This window comes from Lampetra planeri, chromosome 20, assembly GCF_965212315.1.
Source record: "Lampetra planeri chromosome 20, kcLamPlan1.2.h2, whole genome shotgun sequence".
Lineage (NCBI taxonomy): Eukaryota > Metazoa > Chordata > Hyperoartia > Petromyzontiformes > Petromyzontidae > Lampetra > Lampetra planeri.
Genome location: NC_136126.1, coordinates 734331 through 753342, shown reverse-complemented (window position 1 = coordinate 753342; position 19012 = coordinate 734331). Strand labels below are relative to the sequence as shown.

The 19012-nt window shown below is 53.8% G+C and overlaps 1 protein-coding gene across 3 annotated transcripts; it reads right to left on the bottom strand.

The window, feature by feature from the left end:
• Positions 1-610: 610 nt before the first annotated feature.
• Positions 611-17014, bottom strand: FPGS (folylpolyglutamate synthase). Of its 3 annotated transcripts, none has more exons than XM_078603183.1 (17): positions 16837-17014; positions 14549-14904; positions 11735-11866; positions 11270-11323; positions 9728-9792; positions 9142-9256; positions 8314-8388; positions 7014-7075; positions 6590-6692; positions 5541-5618; positions 4786-4972; positions 4237-4359; positions 3975-4072; positions 3309-3361; positions 2801-2876; positions 2505-2568; positions 611-2141 (listed from the first exon to the last, which is right to left on the bottom strand). In XM_078603183.1, the coding sequence occupies exons 2-17, from the start codon at positions 14900-14902 to the stop codon at positions 1792-1794; spliced, it is 1989 nt and encodes a 662-aa protein (XP_078459309.1). In that variant the 5' UTR covers positions 14903-14904; positions 16837-17014; the 3' UTR covers positions 611-1791. The 3 variants fall into 3 exon arrangements, with proteins under 3 accessions (XP_078459309.1, XP_078459310.1, XP_078459308.1); XM_078603184.1 differs by lacking the exon at positions 16837-17014 and adding an exon at positions 15934-16136 and having other exon boundaries at positions 11735-11863; XM_078603182.1 differs by lacking the exon at positions 16837-17014 and adding an exon at positions 15934-16135.
• Positions 17015-19012: the final 1998 nt, after the last annotated feature.

Genomic DNA, 19012 nt, shown 5'->3' with positions numbered 1-19012 from the left:
TTCTACGTGACTTTACCGAAAGAACCAAGAATATGAATCCATGCAGTCACGAAAGCTTTAAATCAAAATTCATTGTATTGTTGTTTATTATTGAGAGCCTCACAGAGTCTCAGGAGGGTCCTGCCAGGTGCTGCTGCTGCCGCATGATCCCAATCGAGGACATTTCAGGGAACTCTGGGGATGTTTAGCCAATACCAGTTACAGTGCACGAATCATTTTCGATATGTTAAAATACAGTGTCCAATACATGGTTAGAGAACAGTATTATCTAGTTCTGGGCTATCCAATTCCTGTAGTTATGCGATTATTTATTTAACCGATTTCCGGCTTTAGTTACTCAAACTATAGAACGTGTGCCGCTGGACAGGAAGTCATGAGTTGGGCTTGATGACGTCATCAGCCACGTCACAATAGGCGTGGCTCATAGGGGGTTTCCCACCTTCGGGAGGCAGGTTGTGGGGGGGCGCCATTTTCAAGAGGTCCGCATAAACCGACATGAAAAGGGATTTTTAACACGTAGGCTTTTTTCGCGACCAATATTGTCCATAATATAGGTTAAAGAATTGTCAGTTTATACCGAGGCGTTACCTTTAATGCGCTGCACAGCAAGTCAATAACAAGGGTGATTTATTGCAACAATTCCATCCAGAAAAAAGGCCACTTTTGATTGTATTCCCCGTCCCCCCATTCCACCTGTTCTGGAAGGTCGATCGATTTAATGATGAGACACCACGACACCACGACACCACGGTCTCTAACCACATCATACCAGCGAACCAACATTATCAATTCATGGTATCAAATAACCCATACAATTTGACACGGAGCTGCACTCATTTTGGCTAAATTCTTGCTCTGAAAATCGTACAAAATATCAGTTTGACTGGCGCGACAAACAGGACGGGTGGTGGGAAAGTGCTGCCTTCCCGTGCGTGGACCAGAGGTCCACTCGAAGGGATCCAATTGGTAACTTTGTAATATCCACTTCCGTGGGCCATTTTTACACTGCTCTGTGAGAGTTCCGAATAGATTATCTCGTGACATACAATGGCACAATTGGGATAAAATTGGCACACAAGCCAAAGCAATGAAGCTGGTTCAGTACACCAGAGATGTCGGGGATAGCTTACACATCGTGTGAATCTGGTGAATAGCTTCAAACAATGGGACATCTTGTAGCTTATGTTGAGTGAACTGCAATCTTTATGCATATTTCAGTTACAACAAACCACAAAAAATACACGACTTAGGTTGGCATAGTCGTAGCGGTTCACTGTTGGATATACAGTCACAGTTGGTGCGTTTCTTGCTCAGAACAGCTGGCAGCTGTAACGTTGGAAAATAGGGTGCAGCTGCCCTTCCCAATATTTAGAGAGTGGGACAAAGCCATATGCTGTGCCCCCCTCAATGTCACGTACTTAAGGGTTCCCCCCTTGGCTACAACTGCAACATCGCTCACACAACAAGCCTGGCACAGCCACCAACATCCTCGTATCGCCCACCGTGTCACGACCACAAAGCGATGTTCGAGCCGCACAGAACTCTCCGTTAAAAAACCCGCGACCTTGAAGCGCGAATCTAAGCCCAAGCGCGGCAACGGCAAAGACCCTCAAGAGTTCAGCAAAGCGGTCGCGGGGGTGGGGCAGCAAATCGTTGGGGCAACGACCGGACATCGCCCCTCGCCAGGACGCAACAATCGCCGACCAGGGCGAAGGGTCACAAGCGGTCGTACGCCACCACCACCAAGATCACGACTCCGTGATCCTTACGATCCTGCGAGCTTGCGATATCTTAGGAGAGGTCGGACTCTAAACATTTTAACGCGCCTCCGACCAAGTGCAGGCTGCCCGTGATGAGAACTTGAACGCGCAGAAGCTCCGGCTCCCACTCCGAGCCGATCCAGCGCAGGGCTTCCGAGATGCACGGGAAGACGGCGGACGAGGGGATGGCGGAGTTGCGGGAGGTCGCGAGCGAGAGCGGGCGTGGGACGGGGGCGGCGGCGGTGTCGCCGTGGTCCGGGGCCCAGAGGGCGGCGGCTCGAGAGGGCGTCGTGCTGGTGCGGCAGAGTTGGTCCCATGCCGTCTGGTTCCCCGCGCACTGAGCCATGACCCTCTCCGGAGTGACCGTGTAGTTCACCTGATCTGCGAACGCGCAGCGAGTAGCCGAGGGGTAAAGCGGTTTTACCGATCAAACGGTGACGCTCGTGAAGACGTGGTCAAGATGAACGGAACTTTTGTGTCGAGTTGTGCTGTTGTTTCGACCAACTGTTCATCAGCATTATCATCGTCTTAGTGAGATGCACTACCAACGATAGCTTCATTAGAACCCTTACAATCCACGATGAATGGGTTTTATTCTGGTTTCAAGCAAAGAGCTCAGAGGCCACCACTTGATAGCGGCAACCACGGAGAGGAGGGAAAGGAAGAGGGTGGGGGCAGAGAGGCCGTTGCCCAGCAGTCAGAAGTTACCGGCTGACAATGACGACTTTTTATTCAACTGCTCACCTGAGCTGTCCGGTGAGATGTTGGTGATGTTTGGGCAGAACACCGCGCAATCAAACTGGCAGGCCTGTTTTGGGTGGGGGGGTTGCAGGGAAAGAGACATCGTGAGGCAAAGCCTCTATAAAATAAACATGCCCACCGGTTACGTACAGCATCGGTCGCCCACATTCAGACCCGGCCGTGTAAATCCACAGCGTATTGTTTTGCGTGTGTTGGGGAGGAGGGGGTAGTGGGGAGGGGTAGTGGGGGCCAAGGGGGAGAGTGGGGGGGAGGTTAAAGGTCAGGGATCGTGGCCACACCTGCAGCAGACCGAGGATGGTGGCCGAGTCCCTGTCGCCGGTCATGTTGAAGAGCAACACTCGCACCACGCGGTCCCTGCGGCAACACGCACCGCGACACTCACGCACCGCGACACGCACGCACCCGAGGGGGGGGGTGGGTGGCCAGCACCACGCCCGGCCATCTTTGTCTCCCGAGTGATGACGTTTACACACCGCACCAGGTACTAAATTGAGGCTGAGTCGACCGAGGGGAGGAGGCCTAGGACCGGTTCACAGATAATCGCTGCTGCAACACTGGGTGGTGGTGGAGGTGGCCATAGCGCTTTGAAGCACTTTGAGAGCGTGACGGTACACACAGACACGGGCATTGCACAGCACCCAGGAGTTACACGCAAGGCGTGGGACGGACTGCAAGGCGTGGACGGACACGGCACACCGACAGCCAACAGCACTAACCCGGGCCAATACGGCCACTCGCTTAACACTGCTCGTCACTTTAACTTCCAGCAAGACAAGCAATACAGACCTTGTCGTCCCCTCTTCTTCCAGCACACTCTTTTGAAACCATTTGACACAAGCCTGTAACACAACACACACGCACAGCACGAGCCTGTAACACAACACACACGTACAAGACACAACACTGTATTGTAACACAACACACACGACCGACACAAGCCTGTAACGACAGAGGCACGATTAGGAATTTGTGTAAATACAGGGCGGGTGTCAAGTCTGAGCGACGCACCTGGCGTCATAAAAACCGAAACGGGAAAACAGGAAATGAAAAGGAGATCTGTCAGAGTGGTGTAGGTGAAGTTGCCAGATGAATTGGTTCAGGTAAGTGGGAGAGATATTACGAGTGGCTAAACGGCTCGCAAGTTCGGGTTAATTCTAGAAGAAAAATGCGGTTGGCCAACGTCACCCACCCACCCGCACCATGGCCTAACGCACGGCTTGCGCCGTTATCGTCGTTCGGTTAAAGCGCCACTCGTCGTGGGTCGCGAGTCTCCGATCCATTCACATTTGCGCCAAGTCCCTCGCCAACCACGTCACCAGGTCCCACGCCAACCACGTCACCGGCCGGCGACCGTCGCCGACAACAATTGCCCGTGAATCTCCGCGAGTCCATTGCCTCGCGCTGGGCGGCGGGAGCACGAAGGGGGTCGCCGCGGCGTGGGTTTGGGGGTACCTCGACGCTCTGCACGGTGTGCGCTCCGTCCAGGTAGAAGGTGACGGGCCCCCTCCGCATGATCTGGCTGCGCCCCGGCCACTCCGTCTCCTTCAAACCTGGAATGCAAAGAAAAGATCGTCGTGCGATCGAGCCGGCGGGCGGGTGGGCATGCAGGATCACGCACGGCGCAGATCATCGTCCGCTATGGGGGCGGCAAACGGCTCCCGAGTTTGAATCCCGGCTCGGGCACCTTTCTGCTCGGCCGGACCCTGCCACTTACCCTGCAGCATCGCTGGGCTCGGGGGGAAGGGGTCGGCGGTTGGCAGCGAGGAGGCGGAGTCGTGCGCGTCATGGTGCGTGTCGCCGTTTGTCTTCGTCTCCTTGCGTGCCCGTTCGCTCCCGTCTGCGCACGAGTCCACTCGGGGTTACCATAGCGAACTGCGGTGTCGCGACACTCGAATCCCCCCGCCCGAACGATCGCGACCGGCTTGGAGAACGCGACGACGACGATGACGACGACTCACGGAATTTCGCACATTTTACAGCGGCACGATGCGGAATAAAATAATAATGAAACAAAAACGAAAGTTTCGGAAGTATTGATGGCAACATAAAAGTCCCCTCGCCCAAGCATTTTCGTGTTGTACCGGGCACCATTTGGCACAACGTCCGACGTTTCCTTCCACCTGCTGGAGTTTCGATGCAAGTGCTGGAAGCTATTGGATGCACCAGTAGCCTCTCCAGAAGCTCCCGACGTGTGCAGCGAAACGTCGGACATCGCGCAGCGATTCTACGGTCCGCGAGATCGACCGCCCCCTCGCACGCCGACCGTCAAGGGTGGTGGGCGGAGCCGGCGGCGCTCCGAGTCCGGGCCCAGGAAACCGACGCAGCCACGCTCGGCTCAGCTGCAGCGCCAGCGTCGCGTTCAGTCGCTGGTGCTCGCCGGCGAGGCCCAGATCGGGATGGCCGGCGTCGTCCGCATAGGCGCTCAGCGGGGGGCACACCTGCAGCGGGCACTGCGCACGTGGTGGTGGGGCGGGGGGAGGCACAGCGAACGACACAGTTAACGTTTTGCCGTCTCGTTGTTTTATCTCCGTCGCGCTGTCGGCGTCCGCCGCAGAGTTTGTGAACCGGCAGCAGCGCGGATCGGCAGGAGAACCCGGCTGTGAACTAAGACAGGAGAGAGAAGAAGAGGGAAGGGAGAGAGTGACGAGGGGTGAAGAGGACACAGAGGGTCCGCGCAAGGGGAGCACGCCGCCTCCTATCAGAGACAGACGGTGAACCCGCGAGGGACGCCGGATGCCTCATGCAGCGTATTGATCCGGCGTTCGAGAGCAGGTGGATCGTAAGTCTCCAGCGTCTCAACCGAAGCAGGTAGCGTGGGAAATCGAAATCATTCGGTGAGCAGATGCGTAACAGAATCTGTTTGCTTACACAGCTGCTGCTGCTCGAGAACACTGGTCTGGAGAGCCAACGTGTTCATTTATTTATACGTGGAGAGAAAGAACGTAGTATATATTTACTTTCACCCAAAATGCTCCACAATAACGCGGGCAAACGCTCGCTTGTAGGATGTCAACTCACGTCGAGCTCGCGTGCGCGCTCCTGCAGGATGGCCATCGCAGACGGAGGCTGCTCCACGGTGAAGGCCGGGACGTCGCGCTGCAAGAGGGGGGGGGAAGCGGGAGAGGTGGCGGTGCCAGAGACGAGAGCTTCACAGACGCAGCGAGACACGGCAACCCGTGCCCGTCTCCAACACTCACCCACTACTTGCCTTCCTCTCTTAAACACACAGCACTCCTCCACCATTACATCCGCTTGCCTTACACACAAAGCCTTCTCCCGCTGTCGCCCTGCAATGCCCACCATTACACTCGCCTGCCCTCAGCACTGATCACTACCTCTGCCTGCCTTCAACACACACCTAACCACTACCAGCGCCGAGGCCACTATTACCACCGCTACCACCAACAATACCAACCATCGTCCAAAATCACCCTGTCACCACCACCATCATCACACTGCTACTCATGCGTGCTTGCTTTTAACGCACGACAATAACAAAAACGGTCCCTTGTATAGCCTAAACAAACTGTTGAGGGAAGTGCTGTTAGCGAGCACCTATGAAGGCCGGAACGGAACACGAGGGGGTGGGTGGCCAGCACCACGCCCGACCGCCTTTGTCTCCCCAGTGGCGATGTTTACACACTGCACTAGGTACTCATTTGAGGCTGAGTCGACCTAGGGGAGGCCCAGGACCGGTTCAGATAATGTCACTGGTGTTGGCCGTGAGAGGGAATCGAACCCGGGTTGCCAGGTTCATAGCGCAGCGCGCTAACCGCTACACTACCGCTCCCTACCACTCAACACACACACAGACACACACACACACTCAACACACACACAGACACACACACACACAACACACACACAGACACACACACAGACACACACACGTACACACAAACACACTGCATCGGACATTCCACATAATGGCAGCAATCAAATCGACCACCTCTTCCAAAATCTGTCTCCGTCGCGGAGACATCGACCCGACCACCGGGGTGTCCCAGTCCAGCGAGCAAATAAATAAATAAATAACCGTGGGTGGCTCGCGGGCACGGCGTCTCCACCTTGAAGATGCCAGCCTTCTGCCAGGCGATCTTTTCGATGGTGTTGCCCAGGATGCTCATGTGGTCCATGCCCAAGGAGGCGACTCCACAAACCGTGGGCTTCCTACACGCAGCACGCACGGCACGTTACGCACGGCACGGCACGCAGAGCACGGCACACAGAGCACGCGCTGCCTGACAGTGCAAAACCAAATTTAAAGCAGAGGTAAGGGAGAGTGACTGGCAACTGTGCCAAGACCACCATCCAACTACGAGTAGAGAGCCCAGTTTAATTACGGCTTGGAAGCCAGGACCTCAGTGGTGCCGGGTCAGCACTCCGACCTCCGAGTCACCCGGCTACCTCTGCACCAGCCTCGTTGACAAACAACCCGAAGGTCAGATCAACCATTCTCAACCTTTTGAAAAAGGGGGGGGGGGGTGGCACCTGACGATGTTGGTGCAGTCGTAGGCCCCACCGATCCCCACCTCCACCACGGCGAGGTCCACCTGGAACGAGCCAACATCCCCCCTCGGCCTCAACGGACTCTGCTATGGTTGGTGCCACGCCCGGCCGCCTTTATCTTCCCAGCGGTGAAGTTTATAGGTAATGGTCACGGTTGCAGCTGCTGAGACAAAGATCCCCCGTATAGCCTTAACAGACTGCATGATCAAGTGCTGTAAGCGAGCACCTATGAAGGCCGGCACGGTACACAAGGCGGTGGGGGTTGGCAGCACCACGACCGGCCGCCGTTGTCTTCCAAGCGGTGATGGTTGCTCACCGCACCAGGTACTCATGTGAGCCTAAGCTGACTTAGGGGAGGCCCACACATGCACACACGAGGGGGAAGGACCGACGTGTTTACCTCCCATTGTTGATTTACGCTCTCACGTTAATACATCACCGCTGTGCAAACACGGCTACCGAGCGTTTTGGCAAGTTGTTATGGAGTCTTGCATAACAATCGGACTTGAAATGCCAATCAACTTGGCTCCAGCGAACGACGCATTTTTTTTGCACTTTTCAAATATTTTTCTGAGATTTGTGATACATTACCGTTATTGTTATTCGTATGCTTGTTTACCCAGGAGAGTCATGACCTGGGTGGATTGCAAAGGAGTAATTTGCGAGGTAGTTTTTAAAATTAAGCAAATTTGGACCCCGACGCCGTAACGTCACGGGGATCTTGAAAGTCCACCGTGAAGAAGAAGGCCGATAGCATTATTAGGGTTCACGCGCACCGCAGTATTACGCAGGGCGGCCGCTGGAATCGAACCAGCCACCTCTGCAACAAGTGGCTACCGCCGAGGCCACCGCGTCACTGCTCCCTGCTTGGCCGTATTTTGAGCTGCCCGGAATTCGCCGCTCAGTGGTCGTTTCGAAGCAGGTGCAGGAGCCGGAGTAAGCGCCCGTCGTGGTTTTGGGAGTGAACCAAAGTGCGCCGCCGTGCTCAACGTCAAGGAGCTTCGTTTTCGCGATACCCTGGCTTTTCCAGAAGGCGCGACAGCGACATGTCCCTATGGAATAGAGCGCCCCCCCCTCTCGTACGTGTGGGTTTTCTCCGGGTGCTCTGGTTTCCTCCCACATGTCAACACGAGGTAATTGGTTGAATACATCCCAATATATAAGGACAACAGAGCTTGGGAAATTACTGGCTGTGCGGATGATCGCCGCCTGGCTGCTGCCTTCCCACTCGAATGCGCGATATGACCTCAAACCGAACACTAAAAAGTGAATGTTTTCTTACCTTTTCCTGCAAGAAAACGTGGAAGGCCATAATGGTCAGGAAGCGGAAGTATGCGGGCATGGGGTTCCCAGAATCCTACGGCAACAATGATTCACGCCGTCACGACCAGGCACGGCTTCCCCGAACCAGCATCATCGCTTCGATTGGTGCCCCGATGTAATCCCAATCGCGCTATCGGCGTCCCATCGTCACGAGACGGAGAATCAATTCGGAACTCTCCCCCTTCGTGTCAGGGAGCGGTCCACGGAAGCGGATATTACAGAGCAACATCCCAGATCCCTTCTTCAAGTGACCTCACGTCCACATAGTAGAGGGCAGCACTTTCCCAGAGAGCAATGCTCACAACATGGCAGACAAGCTGATATACGGAATTTTCAGAGCCGGAATTTAGTGCAAAAGCAAATTGAATGCGATTGATTTTTTTGTGTGCACTCATGAGTAACTGAGCTGAGACCATCAGCTCGCTACACACATGAATTGTAGGTGGTGGAACCCGGACTGCAACCGTGGCTCTGTGCTGCCGGCTCAGCACCCTGACCGTTAAGCAACCCGTCCCCCTCTAAACCAGCCTCGTCGCTAAACAAACATGTTTTTCCACTGTAGAACCTGAGCGGTGCCATTCACGTCACACGCTCCAGTGTGCGGACGCAACGTGTCTGTCACGGTTTATTTCTGGCTCGGCTTGACAAATAGCCAGCGGATAACCCCCTGCGCTGGCTCGGATCAGATGTGTCAGTGGAAAGAAATTGTTCTGAATGTCACCAAGCCAGCCTTGATGTGAAATCCAATAAAGAGGTGGAGCACAAGGATGAGGTGTGCAGGCCGTGCCTTGGTCTCGTTCAGGCGGTTGTAGATTTCCCAGAAGTACTTGGTGTAGAGTTGCTCGCTGATTGGCTGGCCGTTGATGCGGATCCGCTCCCGCACCTGCACCAAATGTGGAGAGCTGCAGCAAGTGAAAACCGTCACAGCAGAGGTGAAACGCGGCACAACATCGCGGCACATCGCGGCACGAACCATCACCACGGTCTGGCGAATCGTGGTGATGGCACATAAAATCAAGACATCGCGTCGCATCGCCACATCACGGCACGTGACATTACGTCATATCACATAACTGCACATGACGTGACTTCGTGACGTCACGTCACGATATCTTGGCGCATCATGACAACGCAACACACACCACACGGCACAGGACGCGACTGTCCGTCGCACAGACAAACGCAAGCGTGGCCGTTCGTTTGTCACGCCGCCTGAAAGGCAGGCTCTGGATTATGGGAAACAAATTAACAACTCTGGTTTGCTTGAAGAGTTTGCGCAACTAGCTTGCGTGTGAACGTGACGTTCAAAATCCCACAAGCGTGGCGAGCGGTTGTGTCCCGCCCCCCCCCCCCGCCGTCACTCCGATGCTCACGTGTACAGGCCGGTCTTGAATCCTAAGTTGTACAGAATCCGTTCCGTGAACGCACACGTGGATCCCTGCAGACGTCGCACGCAGAGACAACAATAAAGACAAAGATCCCCCATATAGACCGTTGGGGCAAGTGCCGTTAAGCGAGCACCTACGAAGCCCAGCACTGCACAACAGGGGGGTGGGTGATAATTAACAGCACTGGCCGCCTTTGTCTCCCTATTGCTGATGTTTAATACACACTGCACCAGGTACTCATTCAGGGCTGAGTCGACCTAGGGGAGTTCCAGGACAGGTTAAATTATTCACCACTGTTATTGGTTGTCATCGGGAATTGAACTTGAGTCGCCAACCACTACACTACCGCTCCTCTCTGCAGACGCACACACAAACACAACAATCATAATTTTCCACCAAGTAATTGTGGTGTCACCACAGCCCTTGCACCAGGCTAGGTGCATTTTAAAGCGTGAAGTGTGGAAGGCTCGCTGCTAGCTGGAGGTCACTGGACAACCCCAGGTGCCATGGGTTGACTGACCGAGATCACTCTGTTTAAGCCACCCCGCCACTCCGCTCATTGTTGTGAATGTCACAAACACAGACGCTCACACGCAAACACACGCACGCATACCAATCAATGTAGGCACAAAGACTAAGATGCAGATACACACATGCAGACACGCAGAGCTAATTCACACTCACAGCCACCCACGCGACACCACGTGCCCATCGCTCTCTATCCAAGAACAGCACAGCACCCATTGTTTCCTCCACATGCAGCAACTCACCACGCCCCCCCCGCCCCCCAACGCCTCCCCCTTCCCCTCGGCAATTCTATTAATGGGCAAGATTTTGGATGAGGGGGATGTGGCTCAGAGGTCAGACCGCTGAGCTGGCACCGCTGAGATGCTGGGTTCAAATCCAGGTTTCGGCCGCTGTCCGTGATTAAACCGGTTTCTCGAGTGTAGCGCGTTGATGGTCTCAGCCCGATTACTGACTGCAAAACAAAACAAAAAACACCCCTTTAAATATCGGTTTGACGGCAGTACGACGGATGTTACTCTCGGTGGTAAAGCGGGTGGGTAAGTGCCGCCCCCCAATGCATGGGCGGGGAGATGTTAAATACCTCGTCTGATATGCAGGAGCTCGTGAGTTTGATCCCGACGCTGATGCCTGTACATTTGGAGTTTGCGTGTCTCTCCCCGTGGTCGCGTAGATTTTTCTAGGGTCCTCCGGTTTTTCCCTCCACATTTAGAAACATGCGTTAAGAGTATTTGGCTGCTATAGATTTTCACGTGAAAAGATACTAAGTTGAGCTGTAATTTTGTGGCCAGGTTGCTTCTGAAAAAGAGCTATACAGCTGTGGGCCTTACATGATAAAAAAAAAGTTTAAAATAGTAAAGAGAATGCCCGCGGGTCGTCTGAAAGCAGGACGGTTGGACAGACGCACAGACGGACGGATAAAAAGACGCATGGATAGACGCACAGACGGACGGACAAAAGGACTGGCAAATCGACGGACGCAGGGTGCTGCGGGTGACGCACCTTGCCCTTAGTGCCGCTCACGTGGATGACGTTGAGCCGATCGAGGTCGCCCACCTGCACGCGGCACGCGGCACACGGCACACGGCGGGCGGTCAGGGGCGACACCACAAACCTCTCCCGCCGGCACCGGCCACAGCCGCCCCCGCCGGGATGACCAACGCCTGCGCTGCTGCTGGAGCGAGCGAGCGGCTCGGCAAGTGAGCGGGTGGGCGAGAGCGTAGGTGAGCGAGCGGGCGAGCAGGTAGGAGAGCGAGTGCATGAGCGTGTAGGGGAGCGTACAGGTGTGTAGATGAGTGAGCAAGCGGGTGGGTGAGAGCGTAGGTGAGCGAGCGGGCGAGCAGGTAGGAGAGCGAGTGCATGAGCGTGTAGGGGAGCATGCAGGTGTGTAGATGAGTGAGCGAGCGGCTGGGTGAGAGCGCAGGTGAGCATATGCGAGAGTGAGCAGACTGGCGTGCGAATGCTCACGTTGATCTGGCAGCGCTGCAGGCAGCGCTCCACCAAGGGCAGCTGGTTGGAGGCCTGGCGGCCGTGCTCGCGTCGCGTCTGCTCCAGTACCTGGGCATTGGTCTGCAGCCGGTTCAGCACCTTGATGGCCTCCTGAGCACAACCACATTCACACTCAAGCATTCGCCACACGCTCAAAGTCTACACGCTCACTGTCCACACGCTCGGTCTACACTCACCACACTCACCGTCCACCCTCACCTTCCACACTCACGCACACATCATCTACACTCACCACATGCACCGTCTACACTCACAGAATCTATGGGTCTATATATGAATCTATGAGTCTGTGTGCGAGTCTAGGAGTCTCTGTGTGATTCTGTGGGCTTCTATGTGAGTCTATGGGCTTCTGCGCATGTTGATTGGTCTGTGGATTTACGTGAAAGTTTATGGGTCTCTACGTGGGTCTACGGTTCTTTGCGGAAACTCTGGGTCTCTGTGAGATAGTGATGATAACAATGCTAGTACATTTCATTTTATCATTGAATCGATCTGGACAACCTGGGGTAGACTTTGTAGCCTCCTCAACTGAGAGCTGACACCGGTAACACAAAAACACAAAATCCTGGACTCTTGAGGGCCGCGAGGACTGGAGTTTTAAACTCCGTGCAGCAGGTGACACCAACATTGCTGTGCTGAGCTCATAAATGTTTTACAACATCCTAACCAACTAGTAACAAAAACAGACACGCACGATAATATGAACATACAGACACAGCAACACGAACACAACCAGCAAGAGAGGTGGCCAGGTGGCTGAGCTGTCAGAACGCTGAGAGGCGGGGTTCAGAATCGGGTTTCAGTCGACGATGTCCTCAGCCGGGTCACCAGACGACCGACACAGAGACCGCCAGACTCGCATAGGCTCACATGAACTGGGCTGTAAGTTAAACCGGGTTCTCAAGTGTCGTGAGCTCATGGTCTCAGCCCCGGTCAACAATGACTGCACAATAAACCCAATCACATTCAATCTCGTTGTACATTTAATTTGGTTCAATTCCAGCTCTGAGAATTGAAATAAAGCAACGTGACCGTCATACCAATGGGACACTACTGTCTCTGTGCGAGGGCAGGTTGGGAGAATTCTGCCTTGCACTGGGTGGAACATAGAAAGTAGCTCTACGGCGTCCCTTCCGTGGGCAGTTCTCGAACGCGAAGGGTTGCCGTGCCCTTGTGACAGTGGGGAATGGGTGCTTCGTTTCCAAGACGCTCTAGGGCGCAACCTAAGCCGGTGCACCACAGACAAGACGGTTAAATATGCACAATGATGCATCGCTCTTTTACATCGGATGTCTGCACTGAACAGACTTGTGCGTCTGCAAATCTCACCGATTAAAATGCTCTCGTCGGTCACCCAAAGCGTCGCACGGCGTTGGCGTTCGAGCAAAAAGTTTAGTTCATAAGAGGTTTTTTGGGTTAGATGGCATAAATAAATGTGTCGTTAAAACCAGCCACCACCCGACACAGCCAACTAGTAAGGGTTGTCACGTAAACTGCAATACCTGATCAAACCAAGGGCATCAAAAACACCAAGACTTCATGGGCAACCAAAAATACACAAACCTGATGTCGCATTAAGACCCATAGTACAATAGGCTCTGCCACGTACAAATTAGCACAAAACCTAACGAAACAAATACAGCCCTACATCGGTAGGACCTCTTCGTTCATCAAAAACTCCGAACATCTCGTAAATATAATAAAAGATGTTAGGCTTAACCCTACTGATATCCTCGTACGTTTTGATGCGACTTCTCTGTGCACGAGGGTTCCGGTCAACGAGTCAATTAAATTACTCGACACTCTGGTAACCAACAAAGGTTTAGCCAAAGATATCCCAAGACTAAATGTTGTGAGCCAAGCCACAACATTTACAATCTGAGTACGACTTTTCACCAGTAATTACAACTAGCTTCATCATTTGTGGCGGATTTTAACGACACATTTATATATTTACACGATCGAACCCAAAACACCTCTATTATGGATGATATTGGTGGCGAAAGCCTGTTAAAAAGTTTAGTTTTCATTTTCATAGTTTAGCGATCGGGATGAGTTTGCGGGGGAAAAAATACAACTTGGGCTACAACTCCACGAAGCCCTGGACCATAACCATTTCTCGTGATATACTCAAAGCATCCATGCTGGTGGTGTTTCTTCACTTTAGACGCCACTGCAAAAGGTCAACATCAGCCCGGTATCAAAGTCCCCATGAACTCTGACTGTGCTTATCCCCGTTATCATTCTCATTACTGCTATCAGTCAGTCAGCACGCCAACTATCACCGACCAGTCCAATGGGCAAACGCACAGACTGTCAGCGACTAGCGCCTATGCGGCGGGGTGGGTGGCCAGCACCACGCGCAGCCGCCTTCGTTTCCCGAGTGGCGATGTTTACACATCGCACCAGGCACTCATTTGAGGCCGAGTCGACCTCGGGGAAGCCCAGGATCGATTCAGACAATCGTCACTGATGTTGGCCGCGTGCCGGACTCGAACTCGTGTGTGGCCGGGTTCGTAGCGCAGCGCGCAAACCACTACACGACCGCTCCCCACACGTGCACACTCCCACACACACACAGAGATATCAATCTCCTTGTGCACCACGACCATGGACAAACACCCCGTGGTCGCTACGACGAGGCACACCGTTAAGAGAGGAACCCGCACGGTACACAACTCGCTTTGTCCACAGAGCACGCACGTGCGCGGCGTGTACGCCTCGCGCGCGCACTGTACACGGAACGCACGTGTCTACTGTACGCGCACGTGCCTCGTACTCCATGGAGCGCGCGCTGGAGGCCACGTCCAGGTCCCGGTTGCGGTCCAGGTTGGGCTGCCGGTCCGGATCAACGTCGCGGTCGGATCTGAACGCCGATGCGAAGTTGGAATCCCCGCGAGAGCCTCTTCCGACCCAGATCGGCCTCTGGCACTGGGCACTGGTCCGGTTCTGGTCGCGATCCTGGCGACTTTCCCTCGCCGCTCGGCACCACCGGTTCCAGGTCCGGTTCGGGTCGCGGTTCGCGTCCCAGTGGGAGGACGACGACGAGGAGGACGAGGAGGAGGTCGCGAGCGCGCGCGCCGGGGTCGCGGCCAGAGCGCGGCCGACACGGGACACGGCGCTCATCCCTGGCGGGGGGGGCGGGGGGGGGATGAAGTTTAAAGGGCAAAGGGATGGAGAGGTGGAGGGGAGGGGATGATGGGGGTCAAGGGAGGTGGTGGGTGGAGGGGCGAAGTGGAGACTAAAGAGTGGACCGAGGGAGGGGTACGACGACGGGAGATGAGAGAGGATGGAGGTGGACTGGGGAGGGCGGAGGGGATGAGGGGAGGATGACATTGCGATCGAGATATGATTGGGTTGATAGAGGGGGGGGATGGGAAGATTAAGGGAGACAAATTGGCGAGGTAAGGTTCGAGATGGTGGTGGGAAGGGGAGGATTGAAAGAGTGGGTGCTGGGAGGGGGGTCAAGTGAGTTTAAGGGGTGGTGGTGGGGGGGCACTGGAGACGGGTGATAGCTGAGATTGGGAGCGCCCCCGGGAGCCTCGGGTTTCGTTTGCAGGAGGGGTGCCTCTGCTTTTTGCCAAAGAATGCCATCAACGAGAGCTCGGATTTGTGTTGGGACGCAACCGAAGAGCCCGGAAAAAATGCAACACACGGTGCACACGAGGCTGGGGGTGACAGTCGGTGACGCAGCGATGCATTTAGTAATCCACTGCTGCACTGCCATCTCCTGACAACGCGTACAACCATAGTTGCACTGCCTTGTAAAGCACGAACTGTCCTGTGTATATACTGCCCCCCGTCATAGGAATGTGGAATTTCCAACATACAGGCGACAGGGCACCGGCATTCTCGTGTACACGCGGGGTGTCTTCGGGTTCCTCCAGAGTCGGGCCACCCCTGAGCTCTCGAGCTCGCCGAGGGAGGTGGCCCACTCCCGCACGCTGGCGAGACGTGTTGGAAGAGGTGGAAGTAGCCACGTTACCCCCCCCCCCCCCCATGTATACTTATGGATTGACAAGATTTAACTGCCGGGAGAGCGAATCGATTTAAGCGGCGACCGTGCCACCACATCGGCGATGCGCAGCACTGTACGAGTGACGATGGCGACAGTGGAGTGACAGTACGACACGAGCTGCGTCTGCTATCGCCTTCACCTTCTGCTGTTGCTGCTGCTGCCTCAAACAAACAAGAGACGCCTCGCGTCCAGCCCCTGTCGCAGCGGTGGTGGCTGCGGCAACGTGCGCTCGCAAACACGAAGGCAGCGAGCGCCGCGCTCACTCTCAACACGTGGCCCGCACCACGCCGCCGCCGCTGCCTGGACGGAGCGGCCGATGCGCGGTAGGAAATGTGGACGCGCGGCGTCTTGAAAATCCCAGTTCATATGGGCAGCGCACGTGGGGGGGGGTGGGGCAGGGGGCTCCGCCCACTGATTTTACGACACTTTGCGACTTACAGAATCAGAATCCTGTCCACAATCGATGAGGTTTATTTGGCGGGGTGAGATCGCGACAATACGAACGTGGTGTCGTTAAACCCGCCACGACCCGACACAGCCGGCTAGTAAGGGGGTTGCCACTGGTACAGCACACCGGTTGTGTGGGAGAGCAAAGCCACAACATTCACAATCTTTTATTCAGACTGCAGGATGTGGAATCCGAAGAGCTATGAAGCTCAGTAGGGGTGGGGCCCCCATGGAGGAGGAGGCACAGCCTGACCCCCCCCCCCTAATCCTATAGAACGGCCGATATTTAATCCACGCAGAAACGGGTTAATCATTTTCACGTGATTATGCAAACAGATAGTCCACCGCCGGACTATCTAACTCATTTGAAGGCCAATGTAGACACATTACAAGTAGTCCTCGACTTACGATGGAGATGCGTTACGACGACCTCAACGTAAGTCGAAGATGGCCTCGCCTACCCAGGAGTCTTAAAGAATGGTGATTATTTAGCAAAACAGAGCAATTTATCGTGGTAACCTTAAAATGAAATCGCTAAAGCTACGTATCATACATGCATTGAACGTATCGTAACGTATCATTGTACTGTACCCACCAAGATTCTGTCCGTCGTCTGCATACTTGAACGATGTTTGGTTGTTGATGGCAAATGTTGTCGAATCGCCATCGTAAGATGGAAATATCGTAAGTCGGACCGTCGTAACTCTGGGACTATCGTCGTAACTCGGGGACTACCATCGTAACTCGGGGACTACCTGCATGATCGAGGCTTCACCCCCCTCCTTGCGTTCGCACTGACTGGATGCCCCCCAAGGCCGCGGGCTCGGTTGTCATGGAGACAGCCTCAGGCGCTACCCGCGGTGACGTCACCACCACGAAGTCCGCCCCCCTTCGCCGGGCGCCATCTTGGTACGGGGTCCGCCATTCACTTCGCGTTGGGCCCTCTGGCCGAGCGCTCCGATGCGTGGTTCGTGTCCACCCCGCCACCTCGGGGCGTGTGCGACCCACGACGGGAGAGCTCTCCTCTCTGCCGCCGTGGCCGTGAGAGTTGGCACTGTTGCTCATCGCGCGCGACTCAGTGGCGATTAAAGATGTGGAAGGGTCCAATCGATGCATCCCCAATTACATTCCTTAAATAATTATCAAATAGAGCAAGTCAAGATCTATAAGTATCTTGGGGTCATTCTTGATTCAAAACTGAATTTTGAAGATCACATTGATTATATTGGTAAAAAGACAAAAATAAAAATAGGTTTTCTGTATCGACACAAGCACTGCTTCCACCCTCTGTTCCGTTTGGAATTGATAAAAGCAACCATACTGCCTCTACTTGATTACTGTGACATCGTGTATACATCAGCCTCAAGTGCTGTACTGAAGAAGCTTGACTCAATGTATCACTCGGCCTTAAGATTTGCATTGAACTGCCCATATAGGACTCACCACTGTGATCTCTACATTGGGTCAAACTTAACATCTCAATGTTCGACGGCTTGTGCAACAGATCTTATTTATTCATGATGTACTTACAAAGAAATCCGTAGATTACCTGCTGGATCTCCTCTCTGTTTCAAAGAACAAATTTGACCTAAGGTCTTCGCTCATTTACCAGCTTCACATTCCCTATTGCCGTACAAATACTGGAGGAAGGGCCTTTGCTATTGATACCCCCAGGGTCTGGAATGCTTTTGCCAATAAACTGCAACTTGAATCACTACCTATGAGATCTTCACTCAAAACTGCTCTAGAGGAGTTGTACACCCCTAGCTGCCACTGCAATTCAGTGGCCTAAAATACAATGTTTCGCTCCGGATGATCGCTGCAAAGTATGATCTGTGTTTTGATTTAGTGTGTTGATCTTAAAGGTGCATTGAAAAATGTTGATACTCCGTCTGATGCTCCTGCTGTTGTGGAGTGACTCATGCAGCCAGCTATGGCCGCAGAGTTTGGTAGTACATGTTGTTTACGACGTTTATTGTGAAAATTCGGTCACAGTTCCTATGATCACTGTTTCATTGCTTTTATGGCTTTATTTTGGTGATTTTCGAAAAGTGTTTCGGTTTGGCCATGTTTGTTTGTTGTAGTACAGAGTTAGACTGATGGCCTTAATCTAAGTTGTCTTGTGGTTGTTGTTGTTTGACTTGCATCCCACTGGGATTTTTGCACACAGTGTTGGTGTACGGTGCTTTTTCTGCAATATTTTGCTATCTTTTCTTGGATTTTCTGTTTGCACATAATCACTTTAAGATGTTTTCTTGTTCATGTTTTTGTTTTTTGCTTGTTGCGGTTGCACCCGATTCAAGAGCCGAATGGCTCACAGGGCTATACCTAATAAGTGAACTTGAACATTGGTTGAAAGCGCAGTTTCGTGATTCTGATTTCTTTGTGAACAGCTGACGCTGTGGTTACTTTGCGGTGAGTGGCTGCGGGGGTCACGCGAACCGAGGGCTGCCGCAAGGTGGCGCTGTTGACGCCGCATTGTCAAAAACCACTGTGACCACTCCACTCAACTACCACTAACCACACCACTCATCTACCACTGTAACCACACCACTCATCTACCACTAACCACACCACCCATCTACCACTAACCACACCACTCATCTACCACTGTAACCACACCGCTCATCAACAGAGAAGATAACAAATTCAACAAGCAGACAATTTCCACCATCCCTCCACGCATCTGTTCTCCAACACAGATTAGTTTGTTTTTACTTCACACATCCCATCAGCCACACACGGACTCCTTCTGGGACTGAATCATTTCA

Coding starts and splice junctions, on each gene's coding strand:
- FPGS (XM_078603183.1), bottom strand. CDS start 14,902: ATGAGCGCCGTGTCCCGTGTCGGCCGCGCTCTGGCCGCGACCCCGGCG. Junction 4,360..4,785: donor TCCGCCCACCACCCTTGACG/GTCGGCGTGCGA, acceptor ACTCGTGCGCAG/ACGGGAGCGAACGGGCACGC. Junction 2,569..2,800: donor CCATCCTCGGTCTGCTGCAG/GTGTGGCCACGA, acceptor CACCCAAAACAG/GCCTGCCAGTTTGATTGCGC.